General features: G+C 42.0%; 1 protein-coding gene across 1 annotated transcript; it reads left to right on the forward strand.

Moving 5' to 3' along the window:
* On the forward strand, nucleotides 1-24,172 carry cyp7b1 (cytochrome P450, family 7, subfamily B, polypeptide 1). Its single transcript, XM_071512113.1, has 6 exons — nucleotides 1-211; nucleotides 16,249-16,385; nucleotides 17,751-18,371; nucleotides 18,943-19,152; nucleotides 21,767-21,945; nucleotides 23,707-24,172. Exons 1-6 carry the CDS (start codon nucleotides 144-146, stop codon nucleotides 23,998-24,000), a joined length of 1,509 nt encoding a protein of 502 aa, XP_071368214.1. The 5' UTR covers nucleotides 1-143; the 3' UTR covers nucleotides 24,001-24,172.
* The last annotated feature ends 35 nt before the right edge of the window (nucleotides 24,173-24,207 follow it).

Below are 24,207 nucleotides of genomic sequence, written 5' to 3' on the forward strand. Positions count from 1 at the left end.
GACAGAACAGACAGGAACAGAAATAACAGAGCAGACGGGAACAGACAGAACAGACAGAAAGGAACAGACAACAGAAAGAACAGAAGGAACAGAAAGTAAAATAAAAGAACAGAACAGAACAGAACCGACAGACCTGGACTGACATGCTGCTGCTCGTCCTGCTCGGCTTCCTCTCCTGCTACCTGCTCTATCTGCACTATGGCAGGAAAAGGTAAGTTTATCTAACTTTACACAAGTTTCATTTCAGTTTGGTTACACACACACACGCACGCACGCACGCACGCACGCACGCACGCACGCACGCACGCACGCACGCACGCGCGCGCGGCTCCGACAACCCGAACATGTTCGCTGTGCGGTAGTGATGCGCGGATGGGCGAGTTACTGAAGATAATACGGAGAACGGGTCGGGCGGGTGCGGGTCAAATGAGGGTTAGGGTTAGAGCTATCCCTGAAATGTCATTTCTCTATTACATAAACACAACGCAGCAGTAAGTGTAGCCTTAGTCTTTGAGACTAGACTCACTTTAGTCTTTTGTAAAGATGTGGTCAGGGTTTTGTACTTCATGTAAATGATTTTGATGTTTGAGAGCTGGTTGAGGGTCTCAATCCCAGATCCTCCTGACCCCAAATAATCCATCACTTCTTTTTCTGCTGAGTAGCTGTTCTGAAGTCCAGGGGCCTCATTTATAAACGTTGCGTACGCACAAAACGGGGCCTGAAAGAGGCGTACGCCAATTGCCACGCAAAAGTTGTGATCTATAAAAAACAAACTTGACGGGAGAATGTGCGCACCTGTAGGCTACGTTAACTCTGACCCATGCGTACGAACATTTTGGAGACAGGAAACGGTGATTGAGATGGCAAAGTAGTAAAATAAAGCAAAAAATGGCCTTTACACTAAGTTAATTTCCAGGCCGATTCCACATCAACTTAGAAACCCCTCTAATAATAATAGTCCTTGTCGGTAGAACGTCTAGGTTATAACTAAATAGCGTCTTTGTTGCTTTAGTTCCAAACTGATCATTTGTCCACATAGCATCTATATGTCATTATAGGCTGACATGGTGTGAATTAGTCTCAAGTACGTACATTGCAGTCTTTTAGCAGAGACCCAGTTTGTCACAATTAAATCCGACAAATTCAAGGTGTTAGGCAATTGGACTGGATGTCTCAAGGTAATAAATGATGCGTTATGACGCACGGGGCGCATTGGAGACGCCGGTGCCAGGCGCAGCGTCCTCTTGTTCACCCCGGTCTCACTGTCTGATCCCCGAGTCAGAAAATGAGAATACATAACTTGTCTATGCGTTTTTCCACCGGGGAAATGTATCTTGGCTTTGCCATTTTCTCACACGGGAGAATGGAATGACAAACATATTTACATACACATCAGTATTCATTCAGGGCGTTTCATTGACCATCTATGGTTAATTGTGGGAGTGAAGGGGCGGAGTATGAGGCACGTGCGCAACATTTCAAGTTGGATAAAGGGGAAATTGCGTGCAGGTGTGCGTAAGCACGGTTTTATAAGTCTGATTTTTTTTTGGGCGCACGCCATTTTCGGCTTTTGTGCGCACGTACACTTTTGGTATGGATCCTACACACTGTTTTATAAATGAGATCCCAGATCTGTTGTTCAGTCGGAGTGCGTTCGTCGTTGGCAGTAGATCCTCCTTGTCGGGTTGTTTTTCCCTGGTTTCACATCGCTGTGTTGCCGTCTTATCAGATGCTTTGATAAATTGGATGTTGTGTTTTTCTCTGTGGAAAGTGATTTGCTGCCACACAAAGTTTACAACGGACCAGAATGTTCTTTGCATCCTTGACTGAGATCGATTCAAAGTAATGGGAAAACTTACAGCTGAAAGTCTGCGTCTCTCCCTCACCCTCCATCTTTTGTTTTGCTTTTTCCCACTTTCTCAGGTCAGTCAGTCAGTCAGTCAGTCAGTCAGTCAGTCAGGTAACACTTAGTGAGATGTCCTCTAGAGGGCGCCTCTGACTAACAGATGGTCTCTCTCCTATGCGCTAAACGCAGCTAAAGTCTCATACTGATAACGCCATATTGAATCTCACACAGAGCCACACTTTTTTTTTTTTTACAGACATCCACATCTTCTGCTGTCCTGCAAACCCTAACGGTCGGTCAGGTTGTCACCTGTGGTCTGTGATGTTGGTGAACAGGTCGTTTAACAGATAAACGCGTCGCGCAGCGCTCCCTCATCAGCATCAGGCTTCCGGGGCTTTAGTCAGGAATGTTTGTTGACAGAGGAAACAAATCTAAGTCTATATCAGGGGGTCGTTGCGTGTTCCGGTTATGAAAAAATCAATACAGAGCAGTACCGGTGGTTGCACCTGTTTTAGGAGCTTAAACTACTGGTTGGTTCGTTTTACGACCAAAGTTTTCTGGCTGGGCGGTGTTTGGACATTTGGACCAATCACAGTGCTTAAAAATGGAAAACTCCACTCAACCTGGATGCCGGGCCACATTAAACAAACGCACAATCAAATGACGACAGTTTACTCTGAGCCGGAGCTGACAGGTTGTTGTGCAGAGAAAGAAGAATCTAGACATTCTTTCCTATTTTCAACCCGATGTGTTAAACAATGTGTTCAAGTGAATTCATCTTGTTTGTATGAAGCGGCTCGGTTCTGAGCGAAGCTGCTGCTGTTTCTGCCGCTCCACCATGATGACGCTCCACATGCAGCGCTGGATGAGTAGAAGGCAACACACACACCACTCGCTTTGTCTCTTTTGTGGTGCAGGGAATCATTTACCCCGAAGATCCAACTCCAAAGAAAAAAAAGTCAATTCCCGCACACACTTCACCCGCATCACCTCTGCATTGATTTATTAAAAAGAGTCGACGTTTCGGCCACACTGACCTTTCTAAAGACTTATCATTCATAAAGTGACATAGTGCTTAAATACAGCCCATGATTGCGTAATAGTCCACAGCTGTGTCATTCAAGATTCCCTCAACTGTCAAAACATACAATATTTATAATCGTACACATTCAAAATCCTTTTGATATTACTAATAAGCGAAGCATTTTTTTCAGGTTAGTGGTATATATATATAAGACACAGCCCAAGTCTACAGTATACAAATGCCCCATGGGGTCCTATAACTTCAAATTCATCCATGTACAAATATACAAAATATATACTGTATATACCAAAATACATTTTCGGGAGGACATGCCCACTCAAAAAAAGGGGAAACAGAAAAACAAAAACACCAAAAAAAAAAGATATGCAGCGCTGCCCATAGACCATAAAAAGAAGACTCCTGCATGTGTTTCATCATTGGTGCATTACAGATTGAGCAACACGCATTTTCTCAATATTGTCAGTGTGTTTGTTTCAGAGCCTCATGGGCCTGAATAAATAAATTAAATCATTGAAAAAAAATAAAAATCTGCCAAGCATAAATGAATGGCGAAATTGTAAAATGTCTGTTTCTACCTGAGAAGTTGCTCTTTTGTATAATATATTAAGTCTTGTTTTTATGTTTTCCCCATGGTTAATTCTTATGTGTGTATAGATATGCTATATGATTGCACTTAGATGGTGAACTTTACCACACCATGTGACTTACCCCAGGTGGTCTGATCTGACTAATTGTTTGGTCTACACCTTTTTTCAAGTCTGAAGAAGAGCAGTGTGCTCAGACTGTGGTGCAAATAAAGCAACAAAAGAGAGCTACAGTGTGCAGACTTTCATTGTTTGATATTCCCCATGGTTTAGCCATGTTTTCCTTTTTATAATTTCATAGTTATCAAACTTAATTGTTTTCAAACATAATGTGGCAAATCCACATCTATTTTATTTACATTGTTTCTTAGAATTAAATATAACACTACACTAATTTAGATTGTAACCAGTTAATTTAGAGTTAATTTGTCTCCTCCTCCACCTGCACTTCAACTGCCTCATTTTGGAGGGAGCCTCGCTTCACTTGGTGACGGGACGCCCTCTGTCACGGCGCGGCTCACGGGAACGCACAAATTTGACGGTTAGTGTCTCGGCCGAGCGTTAAGGGGCCGCACTGGGACGAGTGTATCTGCGTTCCCGAGCGTCAGACAAACACTGATTGGCTGAGCAGGGAAGGATCTGCGGTAGCTTGACGTCAGCGCAGCACGCAACTAAACTACTAAACTACTAAACTACTAAACTACTAAACTACTAAACTCTGCTTCAACATCCGGTCACAGGCTGCTGTCACTCTGAGCCGCTTCCATTTCTCAACACGAAACGCTACGATGCAACGAGTGACATCACGAGATCGTCCAGAGCGCGCGTCTCTTTGTTTAGATTTTATTTTCGGCTTCTCCTCTGTGTTTAGGTTTGGTAAATGCCACACTGCCCTCTAGTGCACATGTAAGCGTTACATGCAAGTATGTTGGCAGACAGCTATGAGCACAGCCGCGCACGAGGCCCGTGCACGAGGCCCGCGCACGAGGCCCGCGCACGAGGCCCGCGCACGTTCACAGACATGCAGACGCTCGACTCCATCAGCCTCAGGTGGCGATCAGGAGGTTACAGTTTACCCTTGTTTGTATTTACAACTACATCATATGTATTGATTTTTTTTTTATTTTGTGGTTGTTTGCTTTATAATGATATATCAAAGTTTACTCCCCTTTTATTCACAACTGCATAAGTTTGTAAGAGCAACATCAGCTTCACTACGGCTCATCTACCTGTAGCTGAAAGAGGGAGAAAACCCCCCCAGCTATTTACGTATTAAAACTTTGTAAAGAAAACTGTTTAAAATCTCCAGGTAACTACTCACCGTTTCTGGAAACATGGGTCTCTATTGTTAGGAGAGGCTTGGTTTATCACAGAGATCAGGCGTGGTGTAGTGAAGGAACTTGACCTACATATGAGGTCACATGTAGGTCATAACTGTGTACAAGACACATGGATGTGTTTGGAAATTCCTTTCTAAGAGAATCAAGAAATGCAGGTTTGTTTATGTTGTTGCCGTTGCACATTTGAAGGACATGGAGTGATAAGAAAAGTTTTATGTTTTTTACGAGGGTTTTATTGAGTTAGTGCAAGATGAGATTTGAAAAAAAGTCTCATACAAAATGATTGACACACGCAATTTATTAAATTAATTAAAACAGATGATCTTAAACGATAGTAACTTAACTCCCTGGTTGACAAAATCAGAACACTTACAAACTAGATCCTCTAGAGATGCTGAATTATGAATTTCAGGCATTTTTCCCCCAAAATATAGAATAGACAGCATTTTGGAATATAAACCCCTCAGTAGTTTTACTCTCCATTAGCATGCATCGTGTGCAGCGGCCCCTTTAATTACAACCAGGTTGAGGAATGACCAGCAGCCAAATGATTTTGGGTAAGTCTTTCTACTCTAGCAGCCACTTTGGCAGGTAACCAGCCATCATTTGGAGTCCTATTCTATTCTTAACATCCAGTTGGCTGGTGAAATAGTGAAAGCAGCGGGTAACTTTTCAGTCTATCAGCTACTGTGGCCGGTGGATGAAAAAGTTGGTTTCCTGCCCTAATTACGTTACACAATCCCTGTTTCCTCCGTAGGTCAGACGGACTGAATGGGTGTTGTTGGGTGTCGTTTGCTGTGTGAGTTCAGCAGTTTTGTGTTTTCTGTGTGAGAAGTAGGTCAGAGGCAGGCGGCCGCTCTCCGCACAGAGGAACGTCCTCCTGCTCAGGGGAAACGGCTTGATTAGCTCCCACAGGAAGGCCGGTCGGCTGATGCACTGTGATCCGGCTGCAGGCTGCAGGTTTTCACTCCGGCCAAACGCCACAGCAGCTCATGTCACCGAGCGGTTCCTCCTCTCTGGGTGAAAGTGTGTTAATCAGTGAAATCGGCTGCTGTATTGATTGGCTGGAATGGAAGCCTAAACACTCTTTGCTCATGATGGAACATGATTGCGAACCTCTGCACTGGAGAATTATTATACAATGTAACCACCTGATTTGCCCTAGGGCTGCACAATTAATCAAAACAAATCTAAAATCACATTACAAACTACTGCAATTTCCAAATTGCATGAGGCTGCAATTATTTTGTCTAGGCTCCAAAAGCCTAGCCAGGGACAGGGGTTTGCAAATTAGCCGTGGCTAAAAACCCATTTGCATGGCATCTATTTTGTGTTTTATATATGAAACAATGTTTAATGCATTTGTCCCTGTTAAATAAACAAGTAAATAAATATCAGAGTGGAAACTGATCCTGAACATGGTATTCTGGTGCTGAGCCCAATTCCAGTACCGATGGAGAAGTGTCACCAGTTTCCAGTCTCACAGATATATTAGATAGATAATAGATATATCTATACAGATCTTTCGCCTGCTGAAGGTCACATGTCCCACACTGACAAGTGAAGAGGCAGGTAGCAAGTTTACTAGTTAATTTTATGTTTTAATTTCGGACTGTAGCTCACGATCTGACTTCCGCTTACTTCTTCAGGTGTTTTGAGGCTAAGGAGGAACCAAATGGTTGCATTAGCGCCCTCTGTGGCAACTGTCGATATAACACTATGACTCAATTTTCTGACTCAGAAATAATAAGGAACTGTCATTCAGATCTTAGCAATATGTGTGCGGCCGAATGGGCCAGGCCAGCGGCCGGCGGCCGTCCTGGAACGAGCAGCCGTTCTGGACTTCTCCAGAACTTCCAGATGGCCAATCCATCTCTGGTCTACAGACTTCATAACATTTGAAAGTTCAGAGTCTGCACTTTCGGCACATTTTATCCGCTAGTCTCTATGTGATAGGAGCTCTGAGTTGTTAATGAGAATATCTATGATGTAATATGGACGCTGAGCTGCGTCCCTCTAGGGTTAAAAACTGTTCCTGAGTCAGTTAAGCTGTTACCAGACCGACCAAACGGTCCATGGTTGTGGTGGGTTTGGTCGCCGACAGCCAGTGGGGTCCAGATTCTGGGGTTTGGTCGGCACAGGACAGGACTCTACCGCAGGAACATTGGTTTCTGATGATACTGATGAAGCCTTCCTCTGTATGTTTGGGAGTATTTGTCTGTTTTCACCACCTGTTGCAAGGCTTTGTGGTCTGAGGCCGTGCATGCTCTCTGTTCCACCTGTAGAAGCTGATGGTTTTGGAGGACAGCTTGACTCTTCTCAGACTCCTCAGGCAGTTGAGGCGCGGGTCTGCTTTCTTAAGTTTTTATCTAGAGAAGAGGAGTTAATGGTGATGTGGCCTGCAAGAAACTGGGGATTGGGAGTGTGTTGAAACTCCAGTGGGCGGGTTAGTTTGTTAGTATTGAAAGCCAGAAATCTCAGCAGCTGCCAAGTAATCGTTGAGTCTTTGGTATCGATTAACATCCCTGTCAACCCCTGCAGATATATTATGTTCATTTGGTAATGTGGAGCAGTAAAAGCCTGACTGACTGCCCCTTTAATAATGGTGCTGGACTCATGCATGGCCACACAGTGATGGATGAACAGCAGAGGTGGAAAGTAACAAAGTACATTCACGCAAGAATTGTACTGAAGTGCAATTATGAGGTACTTTTTCCTCCACTACATTTATCTGACGGCTGGAGTTACTAGTTAGTGTGCAGAATAAGGTTTTACACGCAAAACATACGATGAGCTCATAAAATACAGTTTAAGCTTAAGAGTTTAAACTCCCCAACAGTATATGGAGCAGTTAGACCGAGAACATTAAAATACTTCTTACAGGTTAATGCTTCAATACTTTAACACTCTGAAAGAATGACGACTTTTACTTTTCATATTTCAGTACATTTTACGGCTAATACTTTCAGACTTTTACTTAAACTTTGAATGTAGGACTTACTGGAGTATTTTTCCATTATGGTGTTCCTACTTTACTTAAGGATTCAAGGACGTTTTCCATTACCGATGAACAGAGAGTACAGCAGTGGGCCATGGTCACCGACAACAGTGGAAGTGACTAATTACATTTACTTAGAATAATCTAGTTTGAACTCTGTCCTCTCTCCTTTTAGAGTCACATGGAAAAGATCACAGCTAACAACGTTCTCTGTTCTAAAGAGGAACTTTTACTCTGACGACATTTTAAATTAGATTGAGACTTTTTACGTTTACTTCAGTAGAATTTTATACCAGTACTTTGATTGATTGATTGACTTTATTGGGTATAAATGTACAGGTGATAGTACATCCCAGAGCAACCTGAGCAACTCTATGCGAAGGAGATGTGTCGCACTGCATGAGGCAAACGGTGGTCACACCAGATACTGACTGGTTTTCAAAAAATGCATATCTGTAGCCCTAGTCATGTGAGATCCATAGTTCAGTGCCTAATAAATGTATTTTTTCAAGATAAAACTGCACATTTTAGAGCGGCCTTTTATTGTGACCAGCCCAAGGCACACCTGTGCAGTAATCATGCTGTTTAATCAGCATCTTGATATGCCACACCTGTCAGGTGGATGGATTATCTTGGCAAAGGAGAAGTGCTCACTAACACGGATTTAAACAAATTTGTGAACAAAATTTGAGAGAAAAAAGCCTTTTGTGCGCATAGAAAAAGTCTTAGATCTTTTATTCCCACTCATGAAAAATGGGAGCAAAAACAAAAGTGTTGCGTTTGTATTTTTGTTCAGTATAGTTTATTTGTCAGGGACAATGCAAAACAAACATGATACAGATGTGTTGCATATGGGATTTCTAGCCAAGGCTGATTTGTGACCCCTGTCCCTGGTTAGGCTTTTCCACTTAAAAATGGTCATAACATATCATCATTACCAAAAGTACATTAGTTAATTGAGCACATAATAAATAGTGACATTCTCATACGTGTGACATGATCATACAAAAATTACAATATTTACATCACATTACAATCATTTTACATGTGTTGCGTAAGTGTATGTGTGCACGTGTGTATGTTCCCTAATTCATGGCAATATACTTTATGTGTATGTGCATAATATTTATAGGCGTGTGTCACCGTCTGCATGCATGTACGTGGTCTTTGAGTATGTATGTATGTTTGTCTACGTGTGTCTGTTCCTCTATCCAGTTCAAATATAGTTCCTATAGTGTGCCGAGTTTAGAGACCAGTTTCTGCTGTATGAAGGTGTTGCATGCTGAGTATGAGACATTCACACACACACCTTCTGTTTCCAAATGGGTCAAGGCCAGGTGGAGGCCTGGGATTAATGTCTGACATACTCAGATATTTCTCAGGAAGTTGGCTATTAGGTTACAACACTTCAGAGTCAGAGGTGAAGTCCAAAGTCCATTTGATTTATCAACCTCTGGTAGAGGGACCTGCTTTATCACCTGAACCAAAACATTTTGAAAATAAGGTGAACAATCTTTTTAAATGGGCACAAGTCCCTGTGAGTCTAACAGTGGGATCAATAAACACGTCTGTAACAACGATTGCTGGTTTATAATGGTTTATTATATCTGCAGGGAGTATAGCAGAGAGTCCAGGTCGAGTGTGTATGCTCCTCGCCCCGCCTTAAAGAAAATAGCACAGTTAAACCCACGGTCATGCTGTCAGCCTGACAAATGGCTTTTGTGTTTTTCCTGAAATCATTGTGTAAAACAGTGACAGGTATTCAGTACTAAGTGTGCAGAACGATATCTCATTATTCTTGGAACAGGGAGGAACAAGAACAGGGAGGAACAGATTGTACCGAGCTGGGACACAGAACCAGGTTAATGAACTCTAAATCTAACAATTATTCTGCCAATGTTTTATTTAATTTACAAGAGTAAAATAAGGGTAAATAAGGACATCCTACACCTTCGGTATCAAACATTATCTTCCAATCCAAATATTTGTGGAAGGATGTGAACTCTTTAAAGGAGTCTTGCTTTGATTTGTCTGTTGGCTTGACTCGGTTGTGATTGACAGGAGGCGGAGCTTAATGTAACCCCAGAGAATAATAATAATAATGATAATAATAATAATAATAATGATACATTATATTTGTTGAGCGCTTTTCTAGATACTCAAAGATGCTTTACAGACAGTAACAATGAATGTTAGCTATTGGTTTTATTTTGGAGAGGAAAACACGGAAATCAGAGAGGTGGAAAGAGGTAAGATGGCGGCTCGTCTCGGCTGCGTTCTGGAACGCACACATTAACATGAAACGCCGCCCACTCTTCTTCCAAAATGTAAACGTTTCTAACCTGATATTATTGTTCTGATGCAACTTTGCAAACAGCAAATATCGGCTTCTCATTCACAGTGATGAATTACCTACCGACTGAATTTTCTCTGCCATTTGGAATTGAATGGGAGTGAATGAACCTGAGAGGTTTGGCAACACAGATTTAAAAGTATCATAAAATAGAGAAAATGTCACTTATGTCACAATGTCACAATTAACATTAAAAGAATGGAAAATAAAAAAAAAATTGCAAAACCTTAAATCAGGCTGGAATTGTCCTTTAAGGCCTGGTCACGTCTGATTTCGTCCAACGAATTATCTTCACTATGTTGCAAATGTAATCCGCACTAAAAGAGTGCTGCTGGGCATCAGGCATCAGGAACCAAATTCAGGTCAGGCGGTCAGTCAGACATCTGTCGCTTCATCAGATGGCCTCTAGAGGGCGTCTTTGACTGTGAGATGCAGTGTTTACATACAGAGGCACAAAGTCAAAAGTTGATCAGTGTATAGAAATTGATCTAAATCAATCTCACATCACGTCACGTCTGTCATGTGGAGAAGCGCAGACAGCAGACCAGCAGCAGTGAACTCAATCCAACAGAGTCTCCGGTTTGAAAATAAAAGTGAAACTTGACATTCTACAATTTACTCCAAACTCACCTGGGATTTGTAGACTGTAACACGTCTTTTGCTGCCCTACAAAATGTAAAGTTAGGTAACGTTATCATCTTGTGTTATTTAAGTAACGTTACAGTCCTGTACAGGATCTGTGCTTGTTTTCTCTTTATAAGGTTTAACTATTGAAGTGGACATATTTTCACCAACTATAATGTAATTTTCTCGACTAAAATCAGAGGCCATTTTAGTCCGTAAATAATTAACAAAATTTAATCAATATGCCGTGACTAAAATCTGACTAAATATACAGCTATTTTCAAAATACTAAGACATGAAATGAATTGGCAGAACTGTTTCCTTGGGTATGCTACAGTGCTAACCACCCATATTAAGCCTGAAGCCTGAAGCCAGCTCTACATGACAGAGCGTCTACGGTTTCTAGTAGCTGAAGGTCCATGTTCTCGCCTTCTTCCTACCTATCTATTATTTAATGAGATGAAGAGATGGAGTGGGTGATCTGGGTCAGGGACTGTGATGGGGTTTGGTGATGAGGTCAGGTAGGCGAAACCAAAGAAACCAGAGAGGAAAAGATCTAATGCTTTCTCTGCTGCTGTCACTTTTGGATTTCACTCAAAAAAGTCACATGTGCTTTTTGGATACATGTTGGTTTTCATATGTGAACAATTTTTTTCACCTTGTATTGTGACATCACATATAACAGCTTTTACTTCAAATGCGAAAATTTAAATTCATAGGTGAATTTTTTTTTTTTATCACTTTTTCATCTGCCATTACATTTGACAATGTGAAAGCTTAATTTCACATGTAATGAGACAATTCACAAGTGAAAATGTCATTTTTGCATGGGACATGGGAATTTTCACGTGTTCACATATGAAAACCAACATGTGTCCAAAAATAACATTTACACAATTTTACGCAATTACATAAAAATATATATATTTAACGTCTGTTTATTGGTATTTTAGTCAACAAACAGTAAACAGTGTATACAAATTATATAAAGTATTTTTTTTTTAAAAACCAAAAAGCAGTACAGAGTGTATACACAGACAACCACACAGTAAAAATAAATAAATAAATAAATAAATAAATAAATAAATAAAAATAAAATAAATAAATACATAATAATAATAAATAGACAAAAAAAAAATAAAATAAAAAAAATAATATAGGACACATACAAAACATATACAGTATACAGTACAAGTATCATTCAGTGTACAAAGCTGCTTTACATGGTGATCGTCGACATCTTACATTAGGTATAACCTAGTTGTTGAAGCAAAGAACCAAGAGGACATTTATTGCCTCAACATAATCAATGAAGGGTTGCCATGTCTTATGGAACTTCTCAATGGAACCACGTAGAGTGAATCTGAGTTTTTTCCAATTTAAGGTGTTGCATAACATCTTTAATCAACATAGTGTAAGTGGGAGGCTGTGCCTGCTTCCAGTTCAGTAGAATTAAAAGGGTAATGAATCCTGCCACAGTAGAATTGAGCCCTCTAAGATGACCCGGTACCCCGAAAACAGCCAACACTGGGTCAGGCTCTACCTAGTGCAGCTTTAATGAATCTGTTCCTGCTTGGTGAAAAAAAAACGACCGATTCCACTGCCTACAAATCTAGTTTATATAAAGAGACGCAGGGCTTTTTGTTTGTTTTCCCATGGTCTCCTGCAGCTTTCGGTCATAGTGAAACTGTAACGCTGTGAGGGAGTCAGTGGCATGTGAGGAATGCTGGACCCCCAGTCTGAGCTCTGTAGTCATTATATAACATCTGTCTCCACTCAGCTCACTCTGGAGTCTGCTCGCTGTGTGGGTGGGGGCTTTACACCATGGCTTTGTTGTTTGTTGCTTCTTGGCACCAAATGAACCGACTTCTCGCATGCTGTGGATTTCGGGGAAAAGCGAGAACAAAAAAGAAAAAAATGAGTTCCTTTGTGTTTCCAGTTTAAGGCCGTCTTTATCCGGAGCAACTTAGGATGAAACCACCAGACGAACAAGCCTCAGTTCCCTGATCACCGACATTACAAGCAACCAATAGTTAAGAGGTCAAGGGTCAAAGGTCACAGCAGCCAGACAATAGAAGATGATGATAGAGAAATGGCAGGTATGGAAATAAGAGCTGAGGAGAAATTTTTATTTATATAATTGTGATAATATCATGGAATTTAAGATAAAAAAATCTCAATTGTTCAACGCTGTATTTCAGACCTGTATGACAAAATCACATAAACACATTAACTTTATTGATCTCTTAAATATAACATTAGGATGAGAAATTATCAGTAGCCACCACACAAATAGTTTTTGCTTTTCCTGTTTCCCTAGAAAGATTATGAACGACTGAGTATCCTTTTGTAATTTGTAATTTTCATGATTCAGTTTTTATCTGTAGTGCTTCTATGGAGATGATCACACTGTGGATGTCCCAATCTAAATTTGTCTCTGTTACATATCCAAATTATTAAATGTTAAATGTGTAATATTTCTGCTTTCCTGAAGCATAATATGACTAGTAAATATCAGCAGAGGTTCCTGAAAGCCCTCCTGCCACACCAAGGTCCCTTCAAAAATCTGGCAATTTGATTTTGCCTTGCATATCAGCAAAAAACACACATTGGAAAATATAATTTGAGACTTTATTACTAATCGGTAGGGTGGTCTGGTAAATTCGGCGTGCATATAATCCTCCGAACAGTTTGAATTTTAACGGAGCGGCTCTTTACCTTTTGATATGTTCTAAAAATCCACAGACAACAGAACTGTGGTGATGTCAGGATCCTGATCACAGCGAACAAAAATGCTCTAAAACATGATAGAAGATCCATTGTTGTTGATTGTGAAACAGTCCAAACTGCCCACCATGCTGATGATGGTCTCGCTCTTCGGAGGGCAGAATACTGTCGTCATGACAACACTGACTGACAACACTGTTTCTTTATTGTTTCACCGCATTGAATTTCCCTGCGTGGGATAATAAAGTTTATCTAATCTAATCTAATAGAGGCCAACATTGGACCAGAAATTACACATAGACCCTTTAAATATTGAGTATCTGCCAACGCACATTAATACAGTTCCACACATTTACACTGGGTGTCTTCTACTGTTGGCCACTGACAGTAGAAGCTGACTTTCCACTGTCTTCTACTGTTGGCCACAGAGCAGCTCCACTGGAGCAGCAGGGCTTAAGTGCCTTGTTCATAACTTTCTGTCAGAGGGCAAAGCCTAACCGGATAAGCAGCTAATTTATCTGTCACTACCTAAATGTTGTTGCTAAAACCAGTCTGCAAATGACTGGAAAAGACACTGCACAGCAATATACTGCCTCCTATAGGCTGCTCCAACACAGGGACAGGTACAATATATAGACACAGTTACTATGTAACTGACACAATATGTGGAGAGACAAATGCAAAATGTAAGACACTATATGTAAATCTATCAACAACATGTAGACAAACATACTATATATAATTAGACTAAACACTGCTGGACTCAATCTGCATATATAATACATTACATCATGCAATGGCAAAAGATTTCCAATATTTAAAAAAAAACCTTGATGCAACTTGACATGTTTGTAAAATTTCATCTGTGTGTGGCGTTCTCCTTCATAACCCATAATTTACCAACTTTCTGAGACTTGAACCCACAACCTCAAACATTACATGTAGCTGTCCCACACTTTGAGCCGCTGGGTCACACTGCTGAAGAACAGTTTAGGGGCCTAACGTCAAAATGCGTAGACAGCTGGAAGACATTGCAGACTGGTTTTAGCAATAATATTTCTGCTCCATTAGGGAGCCAACCAACACCAAGACAGGCGGGTAGGGACAGATAGCTGCTTATGCTGCTGAGCTGTTTCTGAATTTGGGTGTGCTGTGTTTATCATCTTATTTCTACAAGTGTTCATACTACTGACAGCAATTATGTGCAAACAGTTACGTGTTTTAAACTACGGATAACTCACAGCATGTTTGAGAAACAGCCACACTGCTTGTACCTGACACTCATTGGCTTATAATTAACATTTCTGAACATGAAAAGACTTGAGGTCTGAAGCAGCGTCCCGGTGCATCACACCCACATGTTTACCTCACTAAGCTACAGTTCACCACCTCCAGCGCAGTATTCATAAGTGCCCAGTGCCCTACCCAGAGCTGGTGCTATGTAATGGTATGTGCATGAAATAGAAAACCAGGTTTAGAAATGAACAGGGTCTCAGCAGGGCAAAAAGCCCTTGAAAGTTCATTAAAGGTCTCTTAAAAATGAACTGTTGTTACTGAATTGTAAAAACAAATCTTAGTGGTACAAATTGTGTGTTTATTTGCCAATATGAAATGCAAATACATTACAAAATAAAATTAAATAAAATTACCCTCGAAAATGCCCCTTAGAATCAGATCAAGGGAGCAAAAAATGCCCTCTAAACCCACCCCCACCCCAAAAAAAGAAAAGAAAATTGTTACAAATTTGTTACCCTGCATCTGCTTCTCTGTAGAGAATCAGACCACATGAAATTGGTTTCTTCAGTACCATTTCTCATAAACCAGATTGAACGCTTGGTTTCTCATTTTAAGAATCCAGACGCTTTTCAGTAATAATAGTAATGATAAACTTTATTTATAGAGCACTTCCAACAGGCATATGTGAGGTATCTTCTTACCGTGAGGTGGGCTACTATGTGAGCGAATGTGTATTTCTATTGCGGCCTTGCGTCAAGTTCAAATCAAAGTATCTTAAGTCCAAGTATCAGATCAGTAAAGTAAAAACATTAAAAAGGTAATAAAAAAAATAAGGTTCTGATGTGTGACTGGGGAGCCATTTAGTAGCTGGGTAAAGAAGGCACGAATGCCTTTTTAGATGTAACCTAGTCCGTGGAATCATCAGTTTGAGGACACAAGAGGTCTCTTGAGTCCTCGTAACTCTGTGAGATCTCTTGAGGACGCAAGAGATCTCAGAGTTATGAGGACTCAGAAATTCAGACACTGAAGAAGCTGCCTGATCTCCGCAGGCAGCTTGTTTCATAGTACCGGTGCCCTAACTGAGAAGGCCTTCGCTTTCACCCTGGATTTTGGAACGACTAACAATGTCCTGCTCAAGCTGTGATCAGCATGAGCCTTGTAGGTGATAAGTAAAATCTTAAAATCAATTCTAAAATGTCCTGGCAGCCCGTGTAGAGAAGCTAAAATAGAGGTAATATGGTCATGGCTCTTAGATTTAGCTAAAAGCCCTGCAGCTGCATTCTGCGCTAACTGCAGACGAAAAAGAGCATTTTTAGGATTTTTTTTTTATATTACATTTGATGCCTACAATCAACACTGTATGTAAACGTGTGTTCTGCTGGGGAAAGTCCATCAGTAGAACATGACAATCTCTTCTTTTGAACTTTCATCATGAAGACGGATCCCAGGTGGTGTTGTTGTTTTTGAAATTGATTTCTCTTTCCCTCTTTTGCAGAAGAGATGGTGAGCCTCCACTAATAAAAGGCTGGATTCCTTTCCTTGGCAAGGCTTTGGAGTTTGGAAAAGATGCCCATAAATTTCTTGAAAAACACAGGAAGCAATATGGAGATATATTTACAGTCCAGATAGCAGGTTGGTATTTAAAATGTGCAAAGCTGTGTATGTTGGTATGCTTAAGAAAATAGTTATTTACAGTCTTGCTTCTCTCAGGTCAGTTATAGCTGACACTTATCTACTGTGGATCAAAGAGGCTAGTCTCCAGAGAGTTTCCTGAGAACACCTGGGACTTCACCGTGGCTAAACAGGTTTTCAATAGGCTACTTGTTACCTTCCGGTCATAGACATTAAAAAGATAATAACAGAAAGGAGTATATATCCAAGTCAGTAAACTCCTTACTGCTAATCCTAAGAGCTCTTCCATCATTTTTAGAGCCGATGGTCTTTGTCAAATAGCGCCGGGTTCCTCTGGACTTCTGTAATCAGTTCCTCAGCAAGCAATGCCATCACTGCAGTGAACTACCAAAATGTCCCACCCCTTCCTTTGTGGAACTTTATTTTGATTGGTTGACAATGTTTTATCATTTTCTCTACATCCAAAAGAAATCGCTCTGAGATGGAACCAACAATATATTTGTCGTTTTGGATGTTTTTATAGTTATAGCTGTAGTGTGAACACAGGCATTCTATTTACTTAGAACGATTTAAGCCTTGTTACAGTTATCTTTATAGTTATCGTTCTAGATGTGAATGGGCCTTTAAAATTGTACAAAGTGCCACATATATAGTATATTACTACAATGCAGAGGGCTACAGAACATGTATTATACTAGGGTGCGAAAGCCCAGAGGAGGCGAGACATCAAGGGCCCGGCTTGCACTAGGTCAACCTAGTCTTGAGTTGTAGCTTGAGAAGAGTCAGCTCAGTTAAGCTGGTCAAACTGTTAGCTAGCTAGGTAGCCAGCAGGCTCATTTAGGAAAGACACTTATATTAATGTTAGCGTGCTAAGGCTAGATACTACTATGTTAGTGTGCTAATCAGATGTGTTAACAACAAAACAGTGATGGTTAGCTGACCAGATACTATGGTTAGCTAGCTAACAAGCTGACATGATCTAAACACTAAATCAATCAGATGGATCAGTAATGAAATGATCAGTTGCCAGTCAAAAACAACAAACAGCGTTGTGGTGGCTCCCTTGGCTAAGGTGCGTACCATGTAACTGCAATGTCCTGGGTTTGAATCCGGCCTGGGACCATTGTTGCATGTCATCCTTTTGAGACAACTGAGTCATAAAGTTAGAAATGCAATCAGCTGTTCTCAGCCATTGTTGCCAAGAGTTGAGACTTGAATATGGCCGCCAGAGGGTGTATATCACCTGAAAGCCTTTCATAAAGCACTTTGTGACAAACCCACTTGTTAAAAATCAAATCCTCCCTAGATGTTGTGTCACTGAGGTATCCATGAATTTACTCAATCGTCTCCTCTCTCCCCCTCCAGGTAAATACATGACGTTCATCATGAACCCCTTACTGTATCCGTACATCATCAAGCACGGCAGGCAACTGGACTTCCATGAGTTCTCCAACCAGGTGGCCCCTAAGACGTTTGGCTACCCGCCCGTGCTGAAAGTCAAGTTCCCCGGCATGCACGAGCAGATACAGCGCTCCTTCCAATTCCTCCAGGGAGATAATCTCACTGCCTTGACGGAGAGCATGATGGGTAATCTCATGCTGGTCTTCCGGCAAGACCACCTGGGCAAGAGGAGGGAGGAGGAATCGGAGGAGGGAGGTTGGAGGACCGACAGCATGTATGAGTTCTGCAACTCGGTGATGTTCGAGGCCACCTTCCTCACGATGTACGGCAGGCCGGCGGCCACCAGGCGGCACAGCGGGATGGGGGTGCTGAGAGAGGACTTTGTCAAGTTCGACACCATGTTCCCCCTGCTGATCGCACGCATCCCCATCTGGCTGCTGGGGAGGACCAAGGAGATTCGGGAGAAGCTGATCAATTACTTCCTGCCACAGAAAGTGTCATGCTGGTCCAACACTTCGCAGTTCATTAAAAAGCGATCAGAGGTGTTTGAGCAATACGACTCGCTGGGAGACATCGATAAAGCAGGTAGCATAAAAAAATTGTTCATGCAAAGTCCTCCTGGCATTGACGTTTGCTTTATTTTTATGCTTGCCAGAAAGTTTAGCATCTCCATGTGCTGATGTGGCTAAGAGCCTGTAGGATTTTCTTTAGGTCGTAGTTGAACTATTTTGTCTGAAATGCCTGTTGTAGGAACCTTTATAAACCAGCTGATGCTCCTGCTGTTGCTAGGTTTCAAGTTTAATTTTTCCATTTCACATTTCTCTACAATTAAAATCGGTTGTGGAAATGTTTGGCTAGCTAATAGATTAATTTCAAGGTAAGGTAAGTCATGTCATTTTATAACATTAGGTTGATTTTGATTTTGTTATTCATTCATTCATTCATTATTTGTTGGGCTGACCAAAAACAGAAGACTAAACAATGTAAATGGTGTGGTCCGCACTCAAAAGAAAAGTTGAAACTAGAAAACTAGAAACAAACATGCATTCTACTTTTTGCATTTGGACCATTCTATCTATGTTGTATTAACTACGCAGCCCTAACGTGCATCATTCTAAACCAAACCTGATAAATCTTTCCCGTTTCCATTTTCCAGCTCATCACTTTGCCATACTGTGGGCCTCGGCGGCGAACACGGTCCCAGCCACATTCTGGGCCATGTACTACCTGGTGAGCCACCCAGAGGCGCTGGAGGCCGTCCGCCATGAGATCCACAGCGTCCTGAAGCTCGGCGGGGTCGAGGACATCGACAGAGACAGAGACATCGTTTTCACCAGAGATCAACTGGATCAGCTGCTCTATCTGGGTAGTTTTCCCTGATATTTGTCTGATGTTGTTCTGTTTGTTGTTAATTGATCCAGAGAAGGTTCACTGAGCTCCAGGCTCTTTTTCAGCTCCACCCTGATTCACATTCATGCAGTTCAACACATTCACACTCAGAGCTGACCAGTACAACCACAGTCTTGTGGAAGACAAGTCAGGAGTGAGAGTGTCAGTTTGACTGGTTTATTCAATCTGCAGGTTGGGAGCCAAGGAACCCAAAATCTGGATGATTATACAGTGTTTTATAGTGTTGAATATTCATGATTATGTTTATACAGTTAAATATAATAAGCTATTGGTCAAAAGGTATAGGGTCAGTTGAACAAGACAACCAATGACAAGTTCTAGCACTTTATGGAGACACATAATAAGAGGTGACCACCTTCTTCCAGAAGACAACAAGTTATTATTTTGCCACAGCCACTTGGTCAGTGTTGTCTGTGAGATTTGGGCATTTGCACACAAGATGTTACTTTAGATAATAATCTTATAATGGTGAAGCAGATTCAGTATTCTTGAGTTTTAGGCAGTTAAGGTGTAAATGGGTCAAAGGTTACATATGAAGTGAGCATATAGGAATGTTGCTTAGTATCGGTACAGTACTTTTCCAATTCTCCTTGATACTGGTGGCCACCGAGCAGCTCCACTAGAGCAGTTGGAATTTAAGGGCCCTGATCAAGGGCTCACACACACACACACACACACACACACACACACACACACACAGATAACATGTCGAACTGTAGGGTAATGTTTTGTAAGATTACAGATTGGGCTCTCTGCACTGACATTGATAAAGAAATGACAAAAATAAAGAAATGGCCTGACGAAGAGAGGGCACGCACGCGCACACACACACACACACACACACACACACACACACACACACACACACACACACACACACACAGACAGATAACATGTCTAACTGTAGGGTAATGTTTTGTAAGATTACGGATTGGGCTCTCTGCACTGACATTGATAAAGAAATGACAAAAATAAAGAAATGGCCTGACGAAGAGAGGGCACACACACACACACACACACACACACACACACACACACACACACACGCCCGCCAGCCAGCCACACCAGGGAGTGTGATCACACTAACTATACTAGTCGTCTCAGTTGCAGAGCTGCGGAGCTGCGGACTGTAGTCGTGTCACATCAGATCTCGCTGCCTGCAGCTGTGACGCAGCTCTGCTCATCAGTGCTGACAGCGGCGGCCGGCGGTGCAGAGCGCTCTGCTGCAGCGGACAGCGGAGGAACGCCTGGCTCAAGCTTTCTGTGTGGGCAGACACACGCAAGCTCCGTATGAACACAGAATGCCAAGGTCCACGTACCGTGCACCTGAACACTCAGGCAGCCTGTTGCTGCAGCTGAATGTGTGTTGGGTTGTAAGTTAGGGTGTTAAGTCGACACTAAACATTGAAACTCATTAGTTTGACACTAAAACTGTGCGTTTGTGTAGTTGCACCATGGAGACTTAAGCTACATCTTAAGTAGTAAAGCATCAAGGGAAAACTAACTAAAACCTGACTTAATATAAGCCAACTTACATGATGGCAAGAGAAGAGAATGAACCTGGATAATTCATTACCAGACATCAACAAACAGGTACTTTATCTAGTACAAAGTATAAGGATTCATTTGTGTTTTGTCTCCCAAAGCCACTGCAACCACAGACATAAATCTATGTATACAACTAGATGTAACTAATACAGACAACAATAGTGACATCAAGTGGTGAAACTGTTAATTTCAATAGGGTAAAAGCTATGTAGATAGGCCTGTTGTAATTACCCTATTACTGAAAAAAAGTGTTTTATTTTATTTTTATTTAGATAAAATTGATTGTTTGGTTCTTCATCAGTTTGAGATCTATCAGATCTATCAAGTGATGCTCTATGCCACGACTCGAGGACTTAATGTTTAAAGTTGTAACTTACGGCTATATTGGAACTATGTCAGTTTGTGCGCCCTTTACAATATTATTATTATTATTATTATTATTATTATTATTATTATTATTATTATTCATACTAGTTTAAGCTTTAGTTTAACTGCAACAACAGGCTACAGCACTTAAATGGCACAATAGGAAAATTCAGCTCTCCACATCTCACAACAAAAAAAGAAATCCCATCGGAAAACAAGGAACATGGGACAGCGGCACTACAAAAATCCATAAAACAGCAAGTCTAGGTCTCAGGTTACCATTTTGTAAAATTTTGTTCATATTTCTAGAACTCGTCTAACGCTGGTTTCTTCTGTTTCCAAAATAAGATCTGCGCCATTTGGATCTACACTTTACAGAAAGCACAAAACCTAAGTCCATGGTTGACAAAATGATTCTTTGCACACTGGATCCTGGATATTTTACAGATATTCAGTGATGGCCTTCAGGTCATGTTGGTTTTCTTTTTGTTTTGTTTTTTTTCATAACAGACGTAGTGTTTTAGAAAACATCTCTCCAAGTGCATCCTTTATTCCACTGTACATACCGCAGTCTTTCGGCCACTCCAGGCCGACAAGGCACCGCAGCGAAGCCCAAAGCGCCCCGCGGTAACACCAGGTCTGATCTGCCTTCACAGAGAGCGCCGTCAACGAGAGCCTCCGCCTCTCCTCCGCCTCCATGAACATCCGAGTGGCTCAGGAGGACTTCGGTCTGCGGCTGGAGGGCGAGCGGTCGGTGGCGGTCAGGAAAGGAGACATTATCGCTCTCTACCCGCAGAGCATGCACATGGACCCGGAGATCTACGAAGAGCCGGAGGTACGAGAGCCAACCGCCGGCCGGACGCTCAGTGTGTGTGCGTGTGTGTGTGTGTGTGTGTATGTGGGGTGGGGGGTGAAACAGCTGGAGGCTGCAGCTCTTCACGCTATCTGCTGCTGACCTCAGCTGGCCTGTCCACCCACAACACCTCCTGGGGTGTATGTGGGGATGTGTGTGTCTGAGTGTGTGTGTGTGTGTCCATGCATTCATGCTTGTGTGTGTGTGTATGTGTACGTGCATGTGTAGGAATATCCGCCCTCCTTCATTATTATGATTCTTGTCTGTTGTATTAAATGGAACAAAAGACAGCAGGAAACATGTCGTCCCCTACACAGCCAATCAGCAACAAATATGCCACCTAGTTTTGGCTTGTAGCGGTAGTGCCCCCTATGGGCCGATCAGTGTAATTTTGAAAATGTTAAATTGCAGCAGTAAGAGGCATCACTTCTCCAAGTTATTTCAAATTTAGATCAGTGGTGTCTGAGATATCGCCTGTGACATATGGACGAATGAACAAGGCTCGCCGTGCCTCTCAAGCTCCTTCACTCCCATTCACTTCTAATTCAGTCGGTAAAGGTAATCCATCACTGTGAATGAGAAGCCATTGATCAAGCCATCAAGTTGCATCAGAACGCTAATATCAGGCTATAAACTTTTACATTTTGAAACAAGTTCCATTCACTGCTGTGTCATATTTATGCGCCGCACTCGCAAACACAGCGAGAGACGAGAACAAAGCAATCTAAAGTTTCACCATGTGTCCGATTTCCAAGTTTTTCTCTCAAAATTAAATCTTTCAGCCAATAGCAAACGTTCTGTGCGGTTACATTAGGCCCCGCCTCCTGTCAATCACATCCCAGTCAAGCCAGCGTGCGAACCAAAGCAAGACGCTTCCTCCAGCTATTGTTAATACTACATAATCAATAGCTAGATTTTTTTTTCTCCTGGGAAATGAGCACAGGGGTTTTTGTATGGATGGGTATAGGTACAAATGTGTTTGTGTGAATAGATTGTAAATTGGCTAATGTTAATTGATTGTTACTTTGTTACTAATTGTTGCAAGAAAATATTTCAATCAGGAGAGACAAGTGAATGAAGTAAAGATAATAGTTTATTATAACAGATGATATAGTGAAAATTAAGACTTAACAAGAGTCTTTGGCGCTTAGACTCTACAGGGAGATTTTGCAATCGAGGGGCACCGGCCCTGAGCAGCAGCAAGATAAATCCCCCTGTGGAGTCCAGACACTGGTGGTGGTGGCTGATGATTCTGCTGAGACTGATAGCTGGTGAGGCTGATGAGTGAAGAAGCTGATGAATCTGATGAATCTGATGAATCTGATGAATCTGATGAATCTGCGAAGACTGGGCGGAGACGGGGAGGTGGAGGGGTGAGCGCATAACAGCAGCATGGATGGACTACAGCGGAGAGAGAAACATATTTAAAAAGACAGCAGCAAGATGATAGGCTAACGATAGAGGTGTGTCACTGTGCTATTGGATAGATGTGACCAGCTGATGTGAACAGCTGATATCTCAATTGACAGCCCGGGAAAAGAAAGCAAGGAAATAATGAGTGAGCATGTGTGAGAGAAGTGAACGGCAGGATGCAATGCAAAAGATCGTCCTCCTGACTGAACCTTCGCTAAAGCTCCATTTGAACAAAGGTGAAGATCCACTGCTTTAAGTTATTCTCATTATTTGTGTTAATGAACCAGAATCGAACTCTCTTGAAAGCTGCACCCGTCTCTGTGCCGACAGACGTACCGCCACGACCGCTTCGTGCGGGACGGCCGGGAGAGGACGGACTTCTACAAGGACGGCCAGAGGCTGAAGTATTACCGCATGCCGTTCGGCTCGGGCTCCACCATGTGTCCCGGACGCTACTTCGCCGTCAACGAGATCAAGCAGTTCCTGTTCCTCCTGCTGCTCTACTTCGACCTTCAGCTGGAGGAAGGTCAAACCAAGGTCGCCCTGGACCCCGGCCGGGCCGGACTCGGCATCCTGCTGCCCGCCAACGACGTCCGGTTCCGCTACCGGCTGCGCACCGCCTAACTGGAGCAGGTTCTACATGAACGAATGGATTTTGTGTGTATGTGTGTGTGTGTGTGTGTGTGTTGTGCTGTGTAAGTGGCCTATCCCTTATGATATTATGTGACACGTTATACTGCACTGTAAATATTAAAGCTCTGTGTAGCTCTGGTAGAGTCTTGGGTCGTGTCTCTTCCTCCATGATAAAACCCCCAAATCAGTGATTCTGTG

This window comes from Centroberyx affinis, unplaced genomic scaffold (assembly GCF_046629955.1).
Source record: "Centroberyx affinis isolate AG114_WGS23_722 - 3 ecotype Tasmania unplaced genomic scaffold, CSIRO-AGI_Caff_v1 ptg000272l_1, whole genome shotgun sequence".
Taxonomy (NCBI): Eukaryota; Metazoa; Chordata; class Actinopteri; order Beryciformes; family Berycidae; genus Centroberyx; species Centroberyx affinis.